This window comes from Amphiprion ocellaris, chromosome 13 (genome assembly GCF_022539595.1).
Source record: "Amphiprion ocellaris isolate individual 3 ecotype Okinawa chromosome 13, ASM2253959v1, whole genome shotgun sequence".
Classification (NCBI taxonomy): Eukaryota; Metazoa; Chordata; class Actinopteri; family Pomacentridae; genus Amphiprion; species Amphiprion ocellaris.
The window spans coordinates 20,336,935-20,361,140 of NC_072778.1; the positions used below are offsets into that span (position 1 = coordinate 20,336,935).

General features: G+C 40.4%; 3 protein-coding genes across 5 annotated transcripts; 2 read left to right on the plus strand and 1 right to left on the minus strand.

Moving 5' to 3' along the window:
- Positions 1-1,808: 1,808 nt before the first annotated feature.
- On the minus strand, positions 1,809-20,206 carry hmgxb3 (HMG box domain containing 3). 2 transcript variants are annotated; one of them, XM_035948811.2, is made up of 21 exons: positions 20,021-20,206; positions 19,305-19,457; positions 19,004-19,178; positions 17,605-18,102; positions 17,323-17,430; positions 17,050-17,184; positions 16,715-16,959; positions 16,190-16,302; positions 16,009-16,089; positions 15,704-15,786; positions 15,490-15,597; positions 15,212-15,352; positions 14,403-14,710; positions 14,111-14,238; positions 8,512-8,643; positions 8,219-8,403; positions 7,857-8,079; positions 7,519-7,652; positions 7,067-7,186; positions 5,045-5,254; positions 1,809-4,660 (listed from the first exon to the last, which is right to left on the minus strand). In XM_035948811.2, the coding sequence occupies exons 2-21, from the start codon at positions 19,442-19,444 to the stop codon at positions 4,067-4,069; spliced, it is 3,861 nt and encodes a 1,286-aa protein (XP_035804704.2). In that variant the 5' UTR covers positions 19,445-19,457; positions 20,021-20,206; the 3' UTR covers positions 1,809-4,066. The 2 variants fall into 2 exon arrangements, with proteins under 2 accessions (XP_035804704.2, XP_023127447.2); XM_023271679.3 differs by having other exon boundaries at positions 16,190-16,299; positions 20,021-20,205.
- Positions 20,207-21,348: 1,142 nt separating this feature from the next.
- On the plus strand, positions 21,349-22,366 carry LOC111569520 (SLC35A4 upstream open reading frame protein). Of its 2 annotated transcripts, none has more exons than XM_023271684.2 (3): positions 21,349-21,401; positions 21,773-21,871; positions 21,991-22,366. In XM_023271684.2, the coding sequence occupies exons 1-3, from the start codon at positions 21,387-21,389 to the stop codon at positions 22,186-22,188; spliced, it is 312 nt and encodes a 103-aa protein (XP_023127452.1). In that variant the 5' UTR covers positions 21,349-21,386; the 3' UTR covers positions 22,189-22,366. The 2 variants fall into 2 exon arrangements, with proteins under 2 accessions (XP_023127452.1, XP_023127453.1); XM_023271685.3 differs by lacking the exon at positions 21,349-21,401 and adding an exon at positions 21,408-21,679.
- A 152-nt stretch (positions 22,367-22,518) lies between these two features.
- Positions 22,519-24,206, plus strand: slc35a4 (solute carrier family 35 member A4). The gene is given in 2 exon segments (XM_023271682.3): positions 22,519-22,976; positions 22,979-24,206. Coding segments are annotated over 2 exon segments (972 nt in total). The 5' UTR covers positions 22,519-22,777; the 3' UTR covers positions 23,752-24,206.

Genomic DNA, 24,206 nt, shown 5'->3' on the forward strand with positions numbered 1-24,206 from the left:
GCTCAAGACTTTGTGGTCCTTTATGTTTTTCTTGCCTCTTTCTCTTCCTGTTTTTATTGGACATCCTCCAAGCTGCATTTCCTCTGAAACATTTCCCACAGTGTCTGTCAACATTGTGCAACACTGAAATCTTTGTAGGGAAGTGTTACTGCCGCTAAAATAAAAAAAATCCACGCATTTTTGTGAAATCATATTTCTTTCTTTGAAGTACTGCAGCTCACTATTTTCAAACACTCGCTTTTACTAAATCTGATGCTTCCAAAGTACATTTTGAATTTGTTCTGTCAGAAATTAATATATCACTGAATGTTAGTATTACTCTGCTCTGCCAGAGTTCAAGTCCACTCCTTCTGTCAGGTGCTCTGTGCAATAATCAAAAAAGATCACTTGATATTTTCATGATCTCTTTAGCCACACCACGAACTGTCCTGAGTTTGGTGTTTATGTTTCCTGTTAATGAGCTTCTTCTCATGATTTCAAGCCTTTTGGTTTTGTTGCATGACAAACTAGAAAACATCTTTTGGCCGTATTAGACATATTGGAATGTGCCAGGTCAAAAAGAAAAATGCATTATCAACAACCTGCTTTACGTGCTTAGCTTTTTTTCACAGATAAATATTACTCTGCAAACTAAAGTGACTAGAGTCTATTCTGGAATAAATGTAGGTCTTTGAACTTCAGTGGAGTTCACTTAGCCTTTTTTCACACAGTTCCTGCAAATCCACAAACACAGTGTCGTTGATTGATGGTAAACTCCCATGATTCAAGATCTGTTGTGTAGGACTAGATGTTGATCTTGCACACATGAGACACCTAAGACTCTGTGGGATGGTCCAGTGAGTGAGGGCATCCTCTGGGTTATCAAGTGGGTGCCCTCCTTCATCGGTGTTTTGCTAATAGGTCCATGACACCTCCAGAGGGTTCAGTAGTGAATCCCAGCATCCCAGGTTCACCCTCTAGATGCTATCTACTCACCTGAAGGCCCAGGTGGAGTCCTTTCTCTTCATCCACAGCCACTGACTTCACTTTTCAGTGGCTCTGGAGAGGTCCGTGATTGCCTGCCAGTGGGCTTTCCCACGTACTCCCACCTCCCGGAGAAGCCTGGATGTCGAGGTGGCTACACATTCTCTGCAGCCTACTTCGACTGGTCGGACCTTCACCATCCAGCGTCACTGTTTTGCACTGGCGACAAGCTCCGTATACCTCAGCTTCTTGCACTCATAGGACCCCCCTATTGAGCTCTCCCAGGGCATTGTTAGCTCAATGACGTAGACGTACCTAAGCGAAGCTGACCATAGTACCAGGTCTGGTGACAGGTTGGTGGATGCGATCTCAGGTGGGAAGCTGAGCTTTTGGTCCATGTCTACCAGCATCCTCCATTCGCAAGCCCCTCTCAACTCCCCAGGATCTGGGCAGCCAAGAGGGGCCTGCCCAAGAGGACCCTCACCCTCCGAGACAAATGTTGTTTCTTGCCATCAGGTCGACATGGGCGGAAGGGCGTTGAAACTCAAGCGCTGCGTTTCCAGCAATAGTGCCAGACACTTCAGCACCTGGTTGTGTCGCCAGGTGTAATGGCCTTGAGCGAGGCTGGTCTTGCAGCCCACTAAGATGAGTTTGAGTGTAGCTGGAGTCGGATAGAGTGAGCATGTAGGGTCCTCACTATACCATTGGTTGAGGTTCTTAGGTGATGGTAGGACATCATAGGCCATCTTGACATGTATTGTTTCATCAGCTTACTGATTTTGAGCCGGATTTCATGACAGTTTGACCATTTTGTCACCGAGAAGTTAATCAGACCTGACAAAGTCTTCCATCTATTTATATTTATTTGTTACAATAGCAGTTTAAATTACAGGGCACACTTGGTCCATCTATTACTATATCTACACAATGTACATCGCAGTTATGGTGTCTCTTGATCAATAGAGCTGATAAGTGCAGTCTCCAACTTTCATAAAGGTTTTGTTAGTCAACCACTCATTTCAGTTGTCACACGGAACATAAGATCTTTACTAACAACATCAACAAAAAAAGAGAGAAATCTCTTTGAAGTATTTCATGCAGGTAGATTTACTAAAGTACTTCAGATGCTTCTCAAACGCTGACTGGTTCCCTGTGTGTTTGAATGTGATGATAATGCATTGCAAATCAAAGAAAGACCAACAGCAAAAGGTCCATTACCACATTCTGAGTACAATCAACAGATAAATATCTTACCACCACCTTCTAAAAGCATTCTACAAAGGCAGCAAGTGGTAGTTTAGAGGTAAGAATTTTAAAACAAAGCAGAAATGTCTGAACACAGAAGTGTAATAAATATGTCATACCACTCACGGTTAAATATTTACATTTAGGTCTGAAGTAGCTGAGTTAATAAAACCCTGCTTACATTCGTTCAGTCACAGGAAAATATTGATTGAGGTGTCAAGCTTATAGCAACTTTACCTACACTGACCAGCCACAACATTAAAGCCACTAGGTGGCCTTCATGCCATGAAAACAGGTCTGACCTGTTGGGGCATCTACACAGGGCCTTTGGCAGACTGTCACTGGTCTGCTCAAAAATCATAGGACTGCCTCTCAGAACTCTGTCTGCAGTGTATGAACATTTAACATGTAGACTGGCAAACCGGATCATCCGTGACCCCTCACATGCTCTCTTCTCTGCATTTGAGTAGCTTCCTTCTGGTCAACGGCTTCGCTGCCCTGCATGCAGGACACAGAGGAGAAGGGCTACCTTTGTACCCAGGGCAGTCCAACTCCTCAACTCATGAACCATAACACTACCCTCCACCCCCCACCACCACCACACACGGACTTTAACATGGACCTCTGTGAACTATGCCATTTTGCAGTCTGCAATTTATATCTACCGTGATATATTCTTGTATCTACTTTCATTGGTATTTGCACTATGTGTGACATATTTGCACTAACATGTGACTAAGCTGTGCTTTTTGTCTTATTTCTTTTTTATTTTTATTCTTATATTACTTGCTAGATTTGTATATATATTAATCCCTCTCTTTATTACGTCATTGTTGGACTGCCTGCTCTACGTGCCTTTTTAATTGCCTGCTGGGGACAAATAAAGTTGTCTGAATCTGAATCTGAATCTTTGAGGGTGTACTGTGCATCTGCCACTGGATCTTTTGGGTTGCAGTGTAGGGCATCTGTGGATCTGTATCAGTCACAATCTGGGGAATTAAGATCCTAGGTCAACACCTTGGCTATATTCCTCGAGCTGTTCCTCAGCAGTTTTTGAAATGTGGTAGGCACATTGTTCTGCTGGGGGAGATCACTGCTGTCTGGGAGTGCCAATGTCATGGAGGGTGGTGTGTTTTGTTGGTGTGGAACAATGTTGTAACATCCACAGGAATCCCAGGACTCACAATTTCCCAGCAGAACATTGCATCATAACAAAATAATCAGTTTTCTTTACTTAATCTGCGTTTTTAATGTTGTGGCTGACTCGTGTATACTTTTGATTTTTTTTTAATCTACTGGTATCATAATGGTTAAAAAAAAAATACATATAATACATTATTTTAGTCATTTTAGAATGAGAACTTTGACATGCAATCTCCATCATCGTGACTTGCTCTATTCTTATCCTCCATATTAGTTAAAGATGGGTAAAAAATGGCCTCACACTGTAGCTTGCATCCTGAAATAAAAATCCTATTTTAGTACCTTCATAGTAAATGTAACTAACCACTCTGCGTTCTTCTCCATACCTAGTACAGTTCTATACTACTACAAACACACTTTATCCAAATTCAGCCTATTCCTAGCATCTGTAAAACCTGTTAGCGATGTATAGCTGACTAAATGTGTGGTTGCACAGACTAGCCATCAGTTTTAACCACGAAATACTCTCCAGCACAGAATTACCCTCAATATAGCACTTTAACACTTAACCCCAACACTGTATCACTTCCAAAATGCTCCACTTGCATCTCTTGTTTTGGCACTTCTGTTTTCTTCAGTCTTTTCTTTGCATGCAGCCATTTTATGTTCTGTCCATTCTCTCTGCTTGCTGGTTGATTCATCCACCTGAACATTCTTATACCGGTACGACAACCTGAAATGTCTCAGCCCCTTCCTCCTGTATCTGCCTCTCCATGCCACTTCCTTCATCCTCCTCTTTCTCTGTGTTGATCTGTGCCACTCCCAGCCGGTACAGAGCATCCCTGATCACTACCTCTCCAGGCTGGCAGGCCTTCACAACCTGGTTGATCTGCTGGCTCACAATGTCTCTGCTAGTGAGGAAATCTACCAGACGGTTGTACAGGTAGTAATAAGCTGTGTTGCTGAAGACCACAGGTTGTTTCCGTGCACAACTAACTGATGAACAGTCCTCTGATTTTTCTATGGAGGCATTCTCGGATGTATCTGCCTGTTCTTTCTGCTCTGCCTCTTTGCAATCCTCCCCTTCCTTCTCCATCTCCAGATCAGCCACCAGGCTGATGTAGGGCTCCAGGTCTCTGCAGAGGAACATGGAGTGGTGCTCCTGAGCAGGAGGCTCCTTGGCTGCTCCTGGAGGATGAACCAGCCAGCAAGAAGAAGATTTGGTGATGGGGTGGATGTTCTGGTTCTCCGCTACCAGGGACAGGTCAGCACTGTACGGCTGGTCTTGCAGTTCAGCACACGACACAAACTGCAGAAAAATATAGTTTGTCTGAGGCAGGGGGCACACTGAGCCTTTACAGAAGAAAAAAATGCTGTGTAGCACAAACACATGTCCTTAAAGATACAGATACAAACAAGGCAATAAAGTCAACAAAAGTGCATAAAAATAAGATTAACACTTGCTTTGAAAAATGTAATAGTTTCATACTTGGAATAACTTGAGCTGAAAACTAAAGTGATGTTTAAACATTTTGTGTTTAGGATGAATAATTTCCTAAACACAAGAGCAAAGCATGCCCATACTTTCAATCATAATCAGAAGAAGGATACATGCAGATTAACATAACATTGCTGATTGGGCCTAATTTTAAGTCCCTGACCACATAACTGGACCCCATTATGAATCACCCACCTGTGGCTTTTCAAAGGGGTCAGAGAAGCAGCCCTGGTTCCTTCCCCACATCTGGTTTGCCAGCTCTGGATACTGCATGTCTGCACAAAGTGCAACCTGACGAGCACAATCGCAAACATAGATTGGAGGCCAGTAGCGCGACGACAGCAGCAGGTCAACGTGGTCTCGAGCCGTCTCTCCTCTTACCAAGTACTTAGAGGCACAAACCACCTGGAGAGAAAAGGTTATGCTTTCAAAAGACTATACATACACACATACAGGAGAGTTTCACTTCTTACTTTGAAATTTGAAAGGTTGCTTATGTTTTACCCTTTTTAAAAGGGGGGGACCCTACCTGCTTGAATAATTATCGACCCAAATCCAAGTTGTCCATTTTATCAAAGGTCCTCGAAGGTCTAGTTAATGATCAGTTGAAGGTTTTCCTCCATACAAACAATATTCTCTCCCCATATCAATCCGGCTTCAGGAAACAACACAGCACTATCACAGTCTCCCTCAAATTCACCAATGATATAACAGACTCGCTGGATCACAAAAAAATCTGTACAGCCCTCTTTGTTGACCTTTCTAAGGCCTTTGACACAGTAGACCACTCCATTTTGAAGCAGCGGTTGCTTGATATTGGTTTGTCTGAGCAGGCCGTTGGCTGGTTTGATAATTATCTGACAGAAAACAATGTGTGTATTTTGAAGGCAACTCATCTACAATGCTAAATGTTTCTACTGGCGTGCCCCAGGGCTCAGTTCTGGGCCCACTTCTGTTTGTTATTTATGTGGACACTTTGGGCAGATGTGTCCATAATGCCAAATTTCATTTTTATGCTGATGACACAGTGATATACTGCTGTGGCTCTACCCTTGCTGAGGCCCTTGACAAATTACAGACTGCTTTTAACCTTGTGGAACGTCAGCTCATTGAGCTAAAACCTGTTTTAAATGCTGCCAAAACTAAACTGATCATTTTCTCTAACGGCAGGAAAGTACCTGAGCCCCCTCCCAGCATTTTATCTTTACAAGGTTGTGAAATTGAACTTGTGCACTGGTACAAGTATCTTGGTGTTTTCATTGATGATCGGCTCTCTTTTAAACCCCACATAGAAAACCTGAAAAAAAAATTAGGGTTGAAACTGGGATTCTTCTTTCGTCACAGGTCTTGCTTTTCTTTTGCTGACAGGAAAAAGTTGATTGCTGCCCTTTGCTTGATTACGGCGACCTTTTATACATGAATGCCTCTGCGAATTGTTTGCAATCACGGGATTCTGTGTATCATGGTGCCTTAAAGTTCATCACTGGCTGCAGAGCCCTCACTCACCACTGCACCTTATATGATCGAGTTGAATGGCCCTCTTTGACGATGTGCGGTCTTGTCCACTGGTACACTTCTATTTATAAAGCAATCCTAGGTCTATTTCCACGTTATTTATATGACTACATTTCCAGAACCCACAGCAATTACTGGTTACGTTCCAATGATTTATACTTGTTAAATGTGCCAAAGGTGCATTCTGAAATAGGGAAACACTGTTTTAAGTATTCTGCACCTGCTGCCTGGAACTCATTGCAGAAGACACTGAATCTGAAGGATCTCATCACTATTGGAATTTTTAAAACCCGTATGAAGGATCTTGCAGCAGCTACTTTTCAAACTTGTTGTTTTAATGTAAATCCTTAATCCTGTGCTTTAATCTGCATGCATGCATTTTGTTTATTTTGTTGAGTGAGTTAGTGTTGTCTGTTTTTAATTGTTGCATTTTTAATGTTTCTCTGGCTGCTGTCTTGGTCAGGCTTCCCTTGAAAAAGAGGTCATTGTATCTCAACGGGACCGACCTGGTTAAATAAAGGCTAAATAAAAAAAATTTTAAAAAAATACTTTACTTGTCTTACAAATAATTTTTTATATATATAATTGTTGCATTTGGCTTTAAAACGCTACAATGCTACAAGTTAATGGTCTAAAGTTACTTGTTTGACATGATACATGACCGGAAAACTACTGAAACGATGACCGAGCGGCTGGTTTTACCTTGTGAGGGCAGACTTTGGACAGTTTGCCAGCAGTGAGTTGTGCAGGGGGTTGTGGGGCTGTGGAGAGGCCACTATGAACAAGCGTGTACAAGGAGATCAGAGAGGCCAACATCTCCATCTGACACATAGGGAGACAGAGAGCAAGATTTTATCTGAATACACAACCAGAGCTATGAGAATAAAAAGCATAAATCTAATAAAAAACAAATTTAGATGTGGGATTGAGTTAACGGTTCTCATGCAAAGCATCTTGCCTTGAGCAAGACATCGGGTCCACAAGTCTCAGCCTGTGGGGAGGGGACTTTCTGATTAATGAAGTTATCAGATGATCTGCGTGTTTACTCCCACATTCATATTGTAGCAAGCACTGGCAGTCAACATATTTACTTCTAGTTATTAACACGCAACAAGAAACAAAAAAGAGCATAAAAAGCGCAATATTTCACACACCTTGGTGGAGCCTGGTGGGATATTCGTCCCGCAGCGGTCCAGTACTGTTCTCAACTCATCCTCACTGTGGTCTTCAATCCTGTCAAGTCTCAGCTGGCCGTCATGAATAAGACGCACCAAAACTGAAGGATCTCCTAAAAAACACCATGAAATTTATTGCCTTAATAATATGTTCATGGTACTCATAAGCAACTCTGAGCCGATCTGCATGACATTTGAACCATTAGAATGCCATTATCAACCGATAACAGATCCACATATGTGTGATATCAAGGTTAGAAAATGAATTAATGCATGTAAAAGACAAAATTCAGCTGTAATTTATAGGAATCATGTACCTGAGGGCAGCTGTATGTGTGGCAGGAGCTTGTCCTTCTCTGTGTTGATAACAGTGGCACTCCTCATCAGAGGAGGGGTGAAGGGAGCGATGATAGAAGCATCCACCCGTGTGATAGGGATATCTGTGGGGAAAGCTGCTTGCTCAATAGCCTCACTCTCCATGGTCAGCCAGAAGTCATCCACATGTACCTCATCTGAGACTGAAATCTCAGGCCAGGTGAACTGCAGAGAGGTCACAGCAGTACGGAATAAATATGCATGTTGTCAAACACCGACTCAAAACAGTCACTGCTAAATAGCTTTAAGTATGTTGTATTTTATTCTGTGGGATTCATTTAGATTTTTATCACCAATCTATCACCTCCACATTCTTGAGCTCCAGCACGTTGTTCGTGTATCGCTCTGCAATCTCTAGCTTAGGAGCAAAACCGCAAATGCCACAGATCATATCGTTGTAGTCTCGTACTGTGAGACACTCAAAGGCCCAGTAGCCACTCAGGAGGAGTTCTTGAATTTGAGAGGATTCGTCTGAACTAAGAGCATGAACTGAAGCAAAGAAACAGAAAGACTAACTCAGAGAAAACATACTGTGAAGGACTTAAGTCATTTAAAAAATTTACACAGACTTTCAGAAAGAATGAATTTAGTATTTACCAGGATGATTGGGGACGTGGTCTAGTATAGTCCTGGCTGCCTGAGAGGGGGTGTGGCCCTGCTTGATGTTGGCCCTGATCTTCAGGAACAGGTCAATACTCACCAGCAGTCTGTTCCCAATGTTGAACAAACCTGTCAACAGCAAAATGGAATCAATAGCTGAATTCACAATGAAATTTGACTACCGACCAAGTCATGGGCAAAAACTATCCACAAAGCAGCTGTTTATATGCACTTAATAAACTCTGACTGAGCACTGCTGTGTATCATGAATAGAAAAGGAAAATATTGTCCGTGATCGTTTTCCTGCAAATTAAAAAAAAAAAAAACTACAAGAAGCTGCAGTTATCATCTATGTAAATGTTTTAGAAAGTATTTATATTAGAGTATAGTAGAGTATATATAGAGTTATTCATACTGAGTTACTCTCAAACACGATAGATAGATAGATAGACAGACAGACAGACAGACAGACAGACAGACAGACAGACAGACAGACAGACAGACAGACAGACAGACAGACAGACAGACAGACAGACAGACAGATAGATACTTTATTAATCCTGAGGGAAATTCAAGATAACAGATAACAAATTACTGACAGCTTTGCATTGTGATGCCAAAATGTGTCATCATGATGTGTCTGAAATACTTCCTTGCCAGATTAAATTGCTAAATATATGAATCAGCAAGGCATCTTAACATCAAAATAAAAATCCCTTGGCTGGTAATGATCAACATTCTCATAAATCATGTGAAACAATGTAAAAACATGTTCCCCATAAATGATCCTTGGAGGGTAATGAAGTGGAAAAAGGGGATAAGTACCATTTACTGTAATCCTAAATTGTGCATATTGATTTAAATAATTCACAGTGGTGGTGCCCCCTTTTGGCCAATCAGTAAATTACTGTATGTAACTGAGAAAATGTCTAAGGAGCAACAGTTTTGTAAATTGTGTCTGATGCAGAAATCTGAGAAATCAGGGTGTTTTTGATATAAATAGCTACATATTTTACAGGCCTGGACAAAAATGATGGTACCCCTAGAAAAGACTGAAAATAATGTGACCATAGGGACATGTTCAATCAAGGTGTGTCCTCTAATTAGCATCACAGGTGTCTACAAACTTGTAATCAGTCAGTCGGCCTATTTATAGGGTTACAAGTAGTCACTGTGCTGTTTGGTGACATGGTGTGTACCACACTAAACATGGACCAGAGGAAGCCAAGGAGAGAGTTGTCTCAGGAGATTAGACAGAAAATTATAGACAAGCATGTTAAAGGTAAAGGCTATAAGACCATCTCCAAGCAGCTTGATGTTCCTGTGACTACAGTTGCACATATTATTCAGAAATTTAAGATCCATGGGACTGTAGCCAACCTCCCTGGATGTGGCCGCAGGAGGAAAATTGATGACAAATTGAAGAGATGGATAATACGAATGATAACAAAAGAGCCCAGAACAACCTCTAAAGACATTAAAGGTGAACTCCAAGGTCAAGGTACATCAGTGTCAGATCACACCATCCGTCGTTGTTTGAGCCGAAGTGGACTTCAGACGACCAAGGAGGACACCATTGTTGAAAACAAATCATAAAAAAGCCAAACTGAAATTTGCCAAACTGTATGTTGACAAGCCACAAAGCTTCTGGGAGAATGTCCTATGGACAGACGAGACAAAACTGGAACTTTTTGGCACATCAGCTCTATGTTCATAGATGCAAAAATGAAGCATATCAAGAAAAGAACACTGTCCCTACTGTGAAACATGGAGGAGTTTCTGTTATGTTCTGGGGCTGCTTTGCTGCATCTGGCACAGGGTGTCTGAATCTGTGCAGGGTACAATGAAATCTCATGACTATCAAGGTATTCTACAGAGAAATGTGCTGCCCAGTGTCAGAAAGTTTGGTCTCAGTCGCAGGTCATGGGTCTTGCAACAGGATAATGAGCCAAAACACACAGCTAAAAACAGCCAAGAATGGCTAAGAGGAAAACACTGGACTATTCTGAAGTGGCCTTCTATGAGCCCTGATCTAAATCCTATTGAACATCTGTGGAAGGAGCTGAAACATGCCGTCTGGAGAAGGAACCCTTCAAACCTGAGACAACTGGAGGAGTCTGTTCATGAGGAGTGGACCAGAATACCTGTTGAGAGGTGCAGAAGTCTCACTGACAGTTACAGAAATTGTTTGATTGCAGTGATTTCCTCAAAAGGTTGTGCAAGAAAATATTAAGTTAAGGGTACCATAATTTTTGTCCAGGCCTGTTTCATGAGTTTATTTTTTAAGATAATTCTGTTGAACCACGGTTCAAAAGCTATGTCTGATTTTCTTTAGTTAATTTTCATAGAATTTTTATTTCTTATTACTTTTGTTAGATTCAAATGATTTCTGTGACATTTGTGGGTTTTTCTTTTATTAACCAAGGGGTACCAACAATTTTGTCCACGTGTGTATAAGACTCTGTAAGGCTTAATTCCTTAATATTTGTGCACTTTATTACAAAGAACAAACAGTTGCTATGCCTTACGGTCCTGCACTACTTTTGTTCTGTCTGTTCCTCATGTAAGGACTGAATTTGAAAAAAGAGCTTTCAGCTTTGCTGCCCCCTCAGCATGGAATACTTTACAGACTAAACTGAAACTGTCCGAATTAATTCCACTTTGAACCGTCCGTTCTATTCTGAGGGATAGACAGCGCGAGATCATTGAACAGTGCTTACTGTCTCCTCCTCCTTATTGTTTTTATGCCATGCGCTGCTGACCTCTTGGCCAGGTCACCCTTGTGAAAGAGATCCTGATCTCAATGGGTTTTCTCTGGTTAAATAAAAGTCAAATAATATAAATAAACAAGGTGTAATTGTGGAAAAAATCTTTGCCGAGTAACTTGTGAAAAACCCACGGATAAGCTTATCATTTAAGCTCTGATACCAGCTCTAGATACCAGCTCAAAACCATTTAAAAGAAGCTGTGAATGTGTGAGATATGACCTAGATTTCATACCTAAAAGATCAAATGGTTTAAAAGATGGGTTACTCAAAGTTGAACAGCATATTGTGCGTTTTTTTCTTCAGGAGGTCATGGCAAGTTTTCATAGTTTGAAGCAACAATATGGCTTGAATAATAAGGATTTCACAGATTTATTTAAGTCTGGCACTATATTGAGTAATTAATGAAATTAAATAAACAAAAGTATTTGGATGATATTTTACTGAAAGTTTCCTTTGAGGTATATGAATAAGAGTCAAATCAAAAAACATCTCAAAAGTGGTCTACAATAAAGGTCTACAATAAATCAAATGCAAGTCACTGAAGGGGACACTAAAAGTGGAGAACTAAGTATAAGGGTCATTCCATATGAAATCAACAGATTTTAGGAAAATTTCCCACCTGACCCCCTCAGATTTTTCTAAATTTTTACATACTGATAGAACATTATATATGATGGAAATATCCAAAATTGCAAGGCTTAATTGTAAAGAGATCCAAAGTTATGACCATTTGAAGTAGGTAGGAGGTACCCTAAAATTGCAACCAAAATTAAGACTTGAAATTTTCGGCTATTTTCAAGCTTCTATAACTTCTGAACAAAAAGAGCTAGAGGTCAGACATTTTTAGGATCATTTCATAGGAATCCATAGTCCTAAGAAATGTGAAAATATTTACTTAAAATGTATAATTGCATGTTACAGAGAATGACAAATTAGAGGTTTGATCCATCGCAAACTTCTAAAATGTTGCTTTTGGCCACCTGTTACACAAAAACTAATCATCCTATTCATTAGAAATTGTATGTGCTGTATCTTGGTTATCTAGGGAATGGATCTCTGTAAAATAAAGGTCCTATGTTATGTTATGTATGATATATGAATAGCTAAAAGTCAAAAATATCTGTCCGACCTTCGGATTCAAAGGTCAATATCAGCATGTGGGATAGAGTAGTATCACAAAATAAAAGACACCATGTGAAAGTACAGGAATTGCCCTAAGCAACATTTTAGAAGTTTGCGATGGATAAAACCTCAACTTTGTCATTCTCTGTAACATGCAATTATAAATTTTAAGTAAATATTTTCACATTTCTTAGGACTATGGATTCCTATGAAATGATCCTGAAAATTTCAGACCTCTAGCTCTTTTTGTTCAGAAATTATAGAAGCCTAAAAATAGCTGAAAATTTCAAGTCTTAATTTTGGTGGCAATTTTAGGGTACCCCCTACCTACTTCAAATTGTCATAACTTTGGAGCTCTTTACAATTAAGCCTTGTAATTTTGGATTTTTCCATCATATATAACGTTCTATAAGTATGTAAAAATTTAGAAAAATCTGAGTGTCAGGTGGGGACCACTTGATGAAATGATATGTAATGACCCATAACTGAAGAGAAATGAGAAATTATTATGTTATGTGGGCTAAAATGGAAAACCTCAAGTTCAGTGTTAAACAAAGAGTTTTGTTGGAAAAATCTCATGAGATCTTTCCTTTCCAAAATCAAAGAGACACCAAACCAAATCTTCTAAATACTGGAGAAAATGTAGGTTTTCTGAGGCAAATTACCATCATATATTTTGGTTTAGCTCATTACTAATTTCCTTCTGGCAGGAGGTTTAAAGAATTTTGCAAAAAGCATTCTGTCCTGATGTTCTATTTAAACTAAAGAGCTTGGATTTCAGTGCCCTGCCATCAGATAATGCTGCCTCTAATGTTAGACATCTTTAACAAATTCTAAGTGCAGCTAGCAGGAAAACCATAACTAGAAAGTCGTTGAGACCAGAAAATACCTACAACAGGAAGGACTTACTTTTATCAAACTGATGCAGAACAACTTTGGAAAAAATGGTAAAGGTGGATTTGTCGCCATCACAACTGTACAGCCATCTTCTTTCTTTCTTTCAGTAGACATGTATCTTCCTGGTATTAGCATCACTATGATACATCCCAGTCTTAAGGTTCTACTAAGTTTGGTATTCTATTTTTTTTCATGTTTTTGTATGTTTATATATTTTAATGGTACTTCAGTGCCTCTCTGTTTATTCAAAGTCTTTATTTTTGCCTTGTGTTAAATTGTAGAAGCCTGTTTAGGTTCTTGTCCTATAAAAATATCTTAAAATAAATATTAATAAAATTATAAAGCCATAGTGGATACACTGCCTTGGTAACGTCATCCTCAGTGGGGTTAATTAAGAGACTTTATTTGTTAATTTTTACAGAGTCAAGATAAATAGCGTTGCTAGTATTTATGTTTTTCTTCCAAACTGTTTCAAGTTTAAGTAATTTACATTGTGTGAAGGGAGCCCTCCCTGTTGTGTTGGATCTGATGTGAAATAATTACCTTCATCTGTTTATTGACTGTGAACTTGTCTATGACATTATACTGAAATTATGTATTCATTTATTAATCTGCACACAAAGCACTAGCCACAAAGCACTAGCCTTGTCTTCCTTTTTCTTTTTCATGACACAAATAATTCCCCGAAGTATATTCACAATGATACTCTGTATACATAAATGCACATCATCACCTCTGAATGAAAATCTGCTCATCCTTGGTGCTTAATGCTTGATGAGGTATTACTGTATGTATGTGGCTCTGTTTACCTGGATGCAGGTCAGTGAAGCTGTGCAGGGCCAGACACTGAATATTGAGACACACTTTGAGCTGGAGGGAGGCTGTCTGCATCAGTGTCTCAGTGAGAAGCCAACAGTCCTCCTGTCCTGCAACAGTACTAGAATGTACAAACACGGACAAACACACACATTAGAGAGCCAGATATCATACAACATATCAGTATTGATGATATAAAACCAAAAGCAGGAGAGTTTGAGCACTGAAATAATGAAGAGAAGCCATTGAGCCAACAAGAGACATTAGGAAACAACAAAACCTCACCTCTGACCTCCTTTGAAGAGCGGGTAGTTACACAGGCCACAGTGAGTAGCTGCTGATTCATAAAACTGAGGCCACCCAGACTCAACAAGCGTCTCGGTGTCAACGTTGTTTTCCTGCTCCTGATCGCCCAGTTGAACCAAGACAATCTGTAGACTGTTGAGCTCCTGGATGAGGGTTAACGTTTCTTGAAGCTCAGTGTCGCTCTCTGGAATCTGCAGAGAACTGCGCAGTAGCTGCAGAGTGTTTTGGCGCTGGATGTCCTTCTGAGTAGGACTCAGAGCTTGATATGGATCCAGCAAAGTCTCAGACTGAGAAAGGAAAAACAAACAAAAAATTTGTACGTTTTGTCCACATTTGATAATAATATAAAGGAAAGCTGTGAGCGATTTGAAATACTTGTGTATACAGGATTGTTTAAGAGTTGCTACAAGGTCAGATTTCTTCCTTTTTTAATTACTTACTGCAACAAAAAACTGTTCTACAACTACTAGCACAACCTCATAAGACCAGAAAAATCCTAATAGACCAAAAAAAACGAGACCTCAGACAAACAGAATACACATAAATAAAATTAGACAAACAACAAAAAAAATAGATGCTAAGGATGCATCAGTTCTTCTTGTTTGAAAATCTTGAAGAGACCATCAAATGCCGATACTCATGCTTCTTAAGTCTGCATTCAAACTAAAAGGCATCTGTTCAGGTATCCAAGATTGTGCTTAGGTTCATAAAGAGATTAAGAGTTCAGAGGCACAGCTGGAAACTAATCCTACAGTATCTACACTTGGAGGAGGTAAGGGGTTTCTTACCTTTGTTGCCTTGGCATTCTTCTGGGTCAGCTCATATCCACATTTAGGGCACACGGCAGGTTTGTGTCTGTTCTTATACATATAGTCACAAGATGGGTTCTTACACCGACCTCTCCCCCGTGCTGTGGAAAGTCCCAAGTCCTAAGGGAATGATATTTAAATATCCAAATATCAAGAAACAAGGGACATTCAAAGACAAAGTGTACATCTAGTCAAGTGTAATCTTTCAAATGCAAAAGAACATTTATAGTAAACTCGATTTCAAAGAATATACTTACAAAGCTGGAAACTGTGTGCTGTTTGAAAGGCACAACTGACAAGATATTCATTCTCTTATCAGTCAGTGAAGACATAGACTGACTTCTGTCTGCTGGGACAGGAGAACCCTGTGGAAAGACAGGCAGAGAGGGAGAAAACTGGATTCAATCTGCAATTTCACCTATATCTTTATTTGTGTGTGCGTTGTTAGTGTTCATGTGTGTGTGTGTTAACCTGGGTGGCTGTGGTTGATGGGATCGCCTGACCGAGCTGCTTTAAAGTGCTGGGTTTTAGACCTGACAAACTCTCTCGAGACACTATGGTTAGAAAGCAGTCACATCAGTTAAGAACAGAAACCTCAGAAAGTGCAGTAACATCTAGACATATCACTTCCTCTGTGAGTGACAAAGGTAATCTCCATACACCAATAAAAAAAAAAAAAAAAACACAGAACAAGCACTAAAACTGCATGTAAACCACAAACTGAAAAATTACATTAAATACAGTGAAATTGAAAAATAAAATCAAATACGCAGTACCTATGGATGATTTATTGTTGTTTACACCTTGAAATTTTCCATTGTCAGGTGGGACAGTTATGATCTGAAACAGAGCCCGGCCTAAAACACAAACACAAGCAAATGTGTAAATCCATGTAGTCACAGCTGATTTTAACACTGACAACAAAACACCTCCTGTGCATTATCGATTTTATTTCACCTGTGTTATAGCAGGCAGGGAGGATGGGTCTCACAGGCCTCTTCTGCACAGCAGCAGTGCTCCTGTCCTGATTCTGGATTATGGCACATTTAGGATTGTCGTTCACTTGTCTGCTTAATGACAGAGGAAGAAGTGTGTTGTGTCAGATGCAAGCTATTATCAAAACTTTATTTTAAATTCAGTTTTCAGCTGCTATGACAATACACAAAGGTGCCAACAGGATACTCTTCCATTCACTTTAGGATTTACAGATGGTCTACAAGCCACTGTAGTTCTTTGAATAACTGAAATTTAGTGAACTTACAAATGTAATTACGCACATATACAAAGTGTTCCTTCTACTTTTAAAGCATTCATGCTCTCATCTGCAAATGGGTCACACATGATCAGCACAGTTTTCATCTAGTCATTACATGGTGAACTTGGTCCTGAAGTCCATGTAGCAAAGTGAACACCTTTGATATTCAATTGTACACCACATGGGCTCAGCTCTATATACCAGTGACAATGACAGTTCAGACTCACCTTGCTGGAGCCGTTTGCTTGGTGCTGCTGCCCTCTGGTGGCGTTTCAGCTGAAGCTGCACGCTGCTTTCTGGTGCCCCGCTGAACTTGCCATTCTTTGTTGCTCCCTGTAGTGTTTGTTTTAGCAACATCAACACTCTGTTCCTGCGCAGGCGGCGCTGTGGCCTGACAGCTTTCATTAGTCTTGGTTTCAGCAGTCCTTTGCAGTTGTTTCAATGCAGCTTCTTTCTCCTGTGTCCTTTTTGCCTGTCATATAAATGCAGCCAAGGGGTCGTTTAAATGAACTGCAAGTAAAACTAATCGTTCATAGGATTCATAGGATAACTTAAAACTTACAGCAGGTATCCATTTTCCACCCAAGTGGCTGCCACACACAGGGCAGGTTGGCGGTTTGTGGCGGGTGACATAAATAAATGAACAGCCAGGATTCAGGCACCTCCCTCGACCTCTCCTGGTGTACGTTTTTACAGACTGCAGAAAAGAGGAAAACCAACGCAAGTTACAATTTCTCAAATCAAATTTATTTTTATTTTTTCAGTGCTCAAAGCTCAAAGCTTGACATTTTTTGTAATAAAAATATTAAGTAGGATGAATAATGTGGGTGTTCACCATTTTATAAGAAGGTTTGGCACTTTGCTCTAAGCTAGCTCCCACAGAGACCATCATCACTGGGCCCACAGTACTGACACCTGCCAAAGACTTGGGCTCGAGCAAGTTCTGGAGAAACGAAGCAATGAATAAAACACTGTTTTGTACTTAAAAAGGAGTGACTGAACATCTACAATTTCTCCAATTTCATTTAGCAGACACTTTAATCCAAAGTGGCATACATCTGAGAGTAGACACATTATTTTGCTGTCTGGTAAACTGGGAAGGACATTTAAGTTTCACCTGAGTGGGTATGATGGCAACCACCTGAGTAGCTTCCACCTGCGTCTGCTGAACCATCGCTCCACCACAACCGCTACCAGCAACTCTTGTCTTTCCTTTCAGTGGGACTCCATTTGATGTGAAGTCAGAGCCCTGTGAGACGTAGGTATCTGTGGAGCTTGTAGCTTTGGATGAAACAGAGGAGGGAGAGGAGGGTGGGATTCCTTGGAGGGCTATGGAATGAGACACCACTGCTGGTTCATCTGTAGTATCTTCAACAGAAATGGGGTGTTCAGAAAGCTCCACCTCACCAGCCAACCCGAGAGGGGTGAACTGGGGCTCCTGGTTCAGAGAGATTGAGTCTTTTTCAGTTGGACTGTCCAGAGACTCAGCGCTCATTTCTGACTGAGAGCCTTCTGGCTGGTGATTTGAGGAGCAGCCTTTGGACAAGAGAAAGTAGCTGGCTCTTGGTAGGATTTTGCGGAAGCCTGGGAGGTCTTTTGAGGGGCTGAGAGAAGACTGAGGGAAAAGAAGAATCAAGAAAATTACTGATGGCTTTCCTTAGAATCATTCTGACATATTAGACTCCAGTGAATTAGGCCACTGCTGAGACAAAGCTGGAAAAAGCTGCTTTGCCTCTGCTGTGATAACAGAGGCTAACAGATCAATTCATTCTGACTTTATCTGTCACCACAGAGCCAAAAGAATTCATTACAATGAAAATAAATTTAGTTAATTACATGAGTGCTCAGCAATGCATACTCATGAGGACGGGCTCTGATACACTCAACAGCCTCCACCAAATCAAGCATTCTATCATGACAAATACTTTAAAGAGACTGGCTTGGTTGACTGCTTGGCATCATAATTCATTCACTGCTGTTAGTTCTGCTGCTGCAATAGTTTCACCAAAATGGAAATTACCATCACTACTGTTATTAAAGGTTATTTACAAGGAGAATGGGTTTCAGGAAATTAAGTCTTTTTCAACTTTTATTAAATTTTGAATTTTAATTATTATTTGGTATTCTGTGATCAATGATCCTAAAAAATCTTAGTCACAAATTAGTCTGTTTTGGTAACAATTAAAATATTTTTTTTGCATTTTTTCTTTTTCTTTTTTACAGAAACTGGTAAATGATGTCTGACTCTGAGGATAAAAGCAGTTGGTATTCCATCAGGGATTACTATAGTCTACATGGGTAATTGCAAAATAAATATTAGCATTTTTGAATGAATTGTAACAGGTTTTTCAATTTTCTTCAAAACGTGATAGTTTCTGACTCAGATTTTAAATAGTTACAGTGCACAAAGAAATTCTATTCTGAGGGTTCGTGAAATAAATAACAAAAGGCACCACAGCTGATCAGATACACTGATTGCTTATATTAAAAAAAAAATATATGAGGATGTAGCTTACTGTATCTATGCCCTCCTTCTCCAGCTTGGCTTTCTCCAGATAGTAGCTTTTCTCAGCTACGCTCAGCCTTTTCCAGCTCTCACTGATACGCTTGTTGATCTCTGACTGTGGCATATTAGGGATTCCAAGTTGCATAATCTGGTGAACATCAAAGTAGTAAAGCAGGTAGGCAGACCTAAAACAGACAACAGATTCCACAAATGCCATTAGAACATGAAAAAGAGAAAAACTGTGCAGATTTTTTTGATTCTCAGGTAATGTTTAAGGAGGACCTGAAAGTCCTTTAGATTAGGTACATCACCTGGGCTTCTTAGGTTTCTCAACACTGTCTTCTTGGGTTTTGCCCTTCCTCTTTTTTGGAGCAGTCACCTCCATTTGGTTGTAGGTGCTCTCCACCTCTTCAGTCACTTTTACAACATCAAACATCTCAACTTTCTCCATGTTCACAAAAGATCTGAGACAAAGCCGATGAATAGCAAGAGATAAGACTGTTGTTCATGCTTCAAGAATTAAGAAATTACGCAGAGGTGCAGTGTCAGAGTATCCTCCCTCGCTACCGAGCTCCCAAAAAAGAGAAAAAGCCACAATAGCAACTAAATGAACAGAATGTATAATGGATTGCAAAGTTATATGCATTTGCACCATAATCTATAAACAACAGATGTTTCAACTGCAAGGCATTGTGTTGCTGTGCTTCAACAAAAGCACTTAAAATTTAATATACCTCAGGGGGATTATCTCTGGTTCAGCTGATGAGAGGCAAATAGAGAAAATTATGAAGCTACAAGTAACAAAAGCCACTAAAAGTAGAATAATGTGTCAACAGGTTGTTGCTTGAATGCAGTACTGCAGAAACACGTCGTGTCAGCCCAACGTGCATTTCGACTAAACCAGAGCGGTAACATGTTAAAAACAGTGGTCCTTCCCTGCTTTAAAAGTGGGATTAATGGCGTGTGTTCATACTGCCTGCACAGCCACTCAGCTATCCAATGAAATGCCTTCTTATTGAAGCCTTACCTACGACGGCCCGAGGCTCTACAAATTTCTTTGAACAGCCTTTAGAAGTCGCAGGAAAAGTCAGTCACTGCGCCGACAGTGAGTAACGCTGAAATTCGCCTCTGCTTCATATTAAATCGAGAACTGACGACGTATAAAAACTGTAAAGTAGCTCCATTTCTTGTCGTCTCGTATAAAAAAAAAACATGGCGGTTTGTTGCCATGGTCGTCGACCAATCACATGCTGGAATAGACAGGTGCGGACCAATCAAGGAAGACGTTTTTGACACGTGAAAATAACGTGTGCGTCCATCCACGGTGTGTCCCGTAGACCTTCAGAGTTCAGTTTGTGACCACAAGAGGGCGAAGTTTTAAAACACGTGTCCCTAAAAGTGCTAAATAAATGTATAACACAAGTACAATCGATTATTGTACTTGGAAAATACAAATTGAATTCCGCTCCACCTTATTTGACTCTTTATTGAATACAGTTATGTGCAATCAAACGAGCTACTGGTATGTTCAGGTAGGTTAGGGTAGTACTGCTAAAATCATGTCTGTATTAAGAAAGCCAATAAAATATAAAATAATAATAATAAAAGCCTTTAGAATCTAAATGTTTTATTAACCAAAACAAAACAATAGAAAGATAATTTTTTAAAAAATCTTTAAGTCACAGAATAACACCATCTTACATTTTTTACAATGATTTTACATTTTTGCTTACAAATAATATAAGAAATACTGTAGGAGACAACGCTGCACAGCGGCTCGGTGGTTAGCACTGTCGCCTTGCAGCTAGAACTGCCTGGGATCTTTCTGCATGGAGTTTGCATGTTCTCTCTGTGCATGTGTGGGTTTTCTCCGGGTATCCGGCTTCCTCCCACAATCCAAAAACTTGCCCAGGGAAATTGGTGATTCTAAATTGTCCATAGGTGTGAATGTAAGTGTGATTGTTTGTCTCTATATGTAACCCTGTGATGGACTGGTGACCTGTCCAAGGGGTCCCGGTGTCCACTGCCTTCACCCTGAGTCAGCTGGGATAGACTCCAGCCCCCCGTGACTCCATTGAGGATTAAGCGGTGTATAGATAATAGATGGGAGGATGTATGAGACAACAACAACAACAACAATAATAATAATAATAATAATAATAATAATAATAATAACAAATGAAAAGAATTCTAGGAAGAAAAGAGCGCTCTTCTTTTTCTTTATTTTCATGTATAATTTGAAAATATCTTTTAAACCACTGAAATAAATCCACACCATAAATAACACTGTTTTTGAACCCATATTAACCTCGAGTATTTGCAGCCCAGACTAATCGAACTGCAGAACCAGTTCAGACTTACGAGCCGAACGCTGATCAACACACTGAGCAAAAATGGCGGATGACAAGGTTAGTGACTTACCGTGGTCTGGCTTTAAATGTATTAAATTCACGTGCTTCGTCAAATGACAGCAACTGCTAGAAAGAGGACGAAAACACAATTTATCTCAGCAGCGGTTAGCTGTGTGTTAAATTTAATTACCGGGACGTGGATGACTTCTAAATGAAACTGATCGTCCCTTGAGCCGCCTGAGTTGTGCTGTTAGCTGCTAAGCAGAAAACTTCCGGAGAACTGTTCAGCTACTTGCTTTAGTAACCAGAGAAGCTCTTTGCGGGATATGCTGTCAGTAAGTTTAGGCTGTGTTGTACATCCTCTAGTAGCAACTACAGTGGATTGTTGTACTGATCTAATCCAGATTTGCAAACCTGTTTTTATTTAGGATCCCCTGAAACAACTGAAAGATCTAACGCAGCTCAAAAATCAGTTGGAAGAGATCCAGAGGCGAGTAGAGAACGAAGTGTCCGCAGGAATCCCTCAGGTAAACTAGCAGTATGATACCATACTGACAATGTGATGAATGTGATCCTTTACCTTTCAGTGTTGGGACTGTGCCAAAAATCCTTTTGTCATTTGCTTATTTATTTCCTGCTGTGACAGGGAGGCTCTGTGCTGGGATCTCCTTTTCTGAAGGGCTTTTTGGCTGGTTATGTGGTGGCCAAGCTTCGCTCTTCTGCCATCCTGGGAGTTCTGCTGGGAACAGTCACTGGCATTTACGCAGCTCAGAACTATGCAGTGCCCAACATTGAAAGGACTGTTAAAGAGTATATGAACAGCTTGAAAAAAGGACCAAAGTAATTTGGGCTGACTGCCAGTCCTGTCAGTGACATAATACGCACAAGAGGAAGAAACACTCTTGCAGCTGCTGGCTCATGACAGGTCAGAACGCAACATTTTGTGTAAACTGGATAATGGATATAATCATTTAACTGGAATTTTGCTGGGGACTAAAAAAGACTTGCTTTTTTTAAACTTGTGCTTTTGTTTCAGGTTCATTTCATTACTGCTGTTTCATTTCCACTTGCATCTGTCCAATTTTAACACAGCATGTCAGACTTTGTGCCTACGAAGTTTTAAGGTTTTTCAGATTCCATAACCTGTCTTGTTTTTTGCTGCCTGGAGCAGCTATTTAAACCTATTGGATTCTTAACCGCTCATGTGTAGAATAGGTAGCATTACCTGCAAATATTTCTTAGACCTTTTATTGTTCAACCACACATATATATAAAGAGACAGTTATGGTTTGTCAAAGCATTTTGTAATTAATATTTAAATGGCTGAGACTGATAGCTTTTCATTTTAAAATAGCCTAAAGTGATGAGGTTTGCACTGTAGTGAGTATCTGAATTTATTAGAAGTTAAAAGTGTGTATTGTGTGTTATTGAGGATGATAGTGATTCAGAATGTTGGGCCCAGTTCCCCAGCAAGGATTAAGAGACAGTGGGTGAAAAGGATTAAGTGGGGTATCCTTTTGGGGCTGATGGTCCTCATCTATGGAACTCATGCCCCTCTCATCACTATCACCAAAGTAAATGGTCAAGTCCCTTTCAACCCGTCCTCATGTGTTGTAATGATTGAGCTAGCTAAACTATCTCTCTGATGACTCTTCTTCTAACTGGGGGTAAATCAGCCTTATATACTCCTCCACGCCTCGCCCTTGTTGCCCCCTACGCGGTCCCTGCTATACTTTACGCCCTCAACAACAACCTGGTCGTTCTCATGCAGGCCTACATGGACCCGAGCTCATACCAAGTACTCTCTAATCTTAAAATCGCCTCCACTGCCCTGCTGTACTCCATCTGTCTGGGCAAGAGGCTCCGGCCTGCTCAGTGGTTAGCCCTGGGGCTGCTCATGTTCGCAGGGGCGTTCCATAGCTACAGCAGCCTGGATCTAGAGGACCCCGTGGGGAGTGAAGCTGAGGAAGGTCCCAGGCTTCATATCACAACTTGGGGTCTTTTCCTGGTGCTGGTTTACTGCTGCGTTTCAGGGCTGGCGGCAGTTTACACCGAGATGGTGCTGAAAAGCCAGAAGCTGCCACTCAGCCTGCAAAATCTCTACCTCTACATGTTTGGTGTGGCCATCAATGGACTGTCCTCCTTCTCTGCTGTAGCTAGTGACAAGAGCTTTCTGGAGGGCTACTCAGGGGTGGTTTGGACCATCATAGCGGGACAAGCAGCTAATGGACTCCTGATGTCTGTGGTTCTCAAGCATGGCAGCGGGATCACCAGACTGTTTGTCATTTCCTGCTCCATGTTGGTTAATGCTCTGGTGTCTTGGGTCATCTTAGGTTTGCAGCTCACTCCTTTTTTCCCCCTACCTGTTACTATGATTGGACTGGCAGCCTACCTTTATTACAGATAGGAGAGTCTTCATCAAAGGAACCACACGGGCAGTTAAACCATAAAAGAGCTTGCCATACTGTCTGCCTAAAATTTGGTTTCTTTAGACTTTGAGATTAACTTTCAGATGTGGTTTGTTTTCTGCCTTCTATCCATCTGCCTTTTGAGCCTTGAAACTGGAGTTTTTTCATTTTGAATCCAACCCATGTGTTTGATTTGTAACCATATCAAGTGTTAACAGTCATGTTATCCGATGCCGAATTTGACAGTTTAAATGACACAAAAGTTGACTTTATTATTGTTACACTGTTGCAGTAAATACATATTATAATGAATAATATATCTGGAGTTAAACATTTCTGAAGAGTTGCTGCTATTGTAATTTTTTTTTTCATATCATATTCTTTGCCAAGCACAATGTCAGATAAAGTGTTATACAGCGTGTTATTAAACCAATAAATTGTGAAAAAACATGTA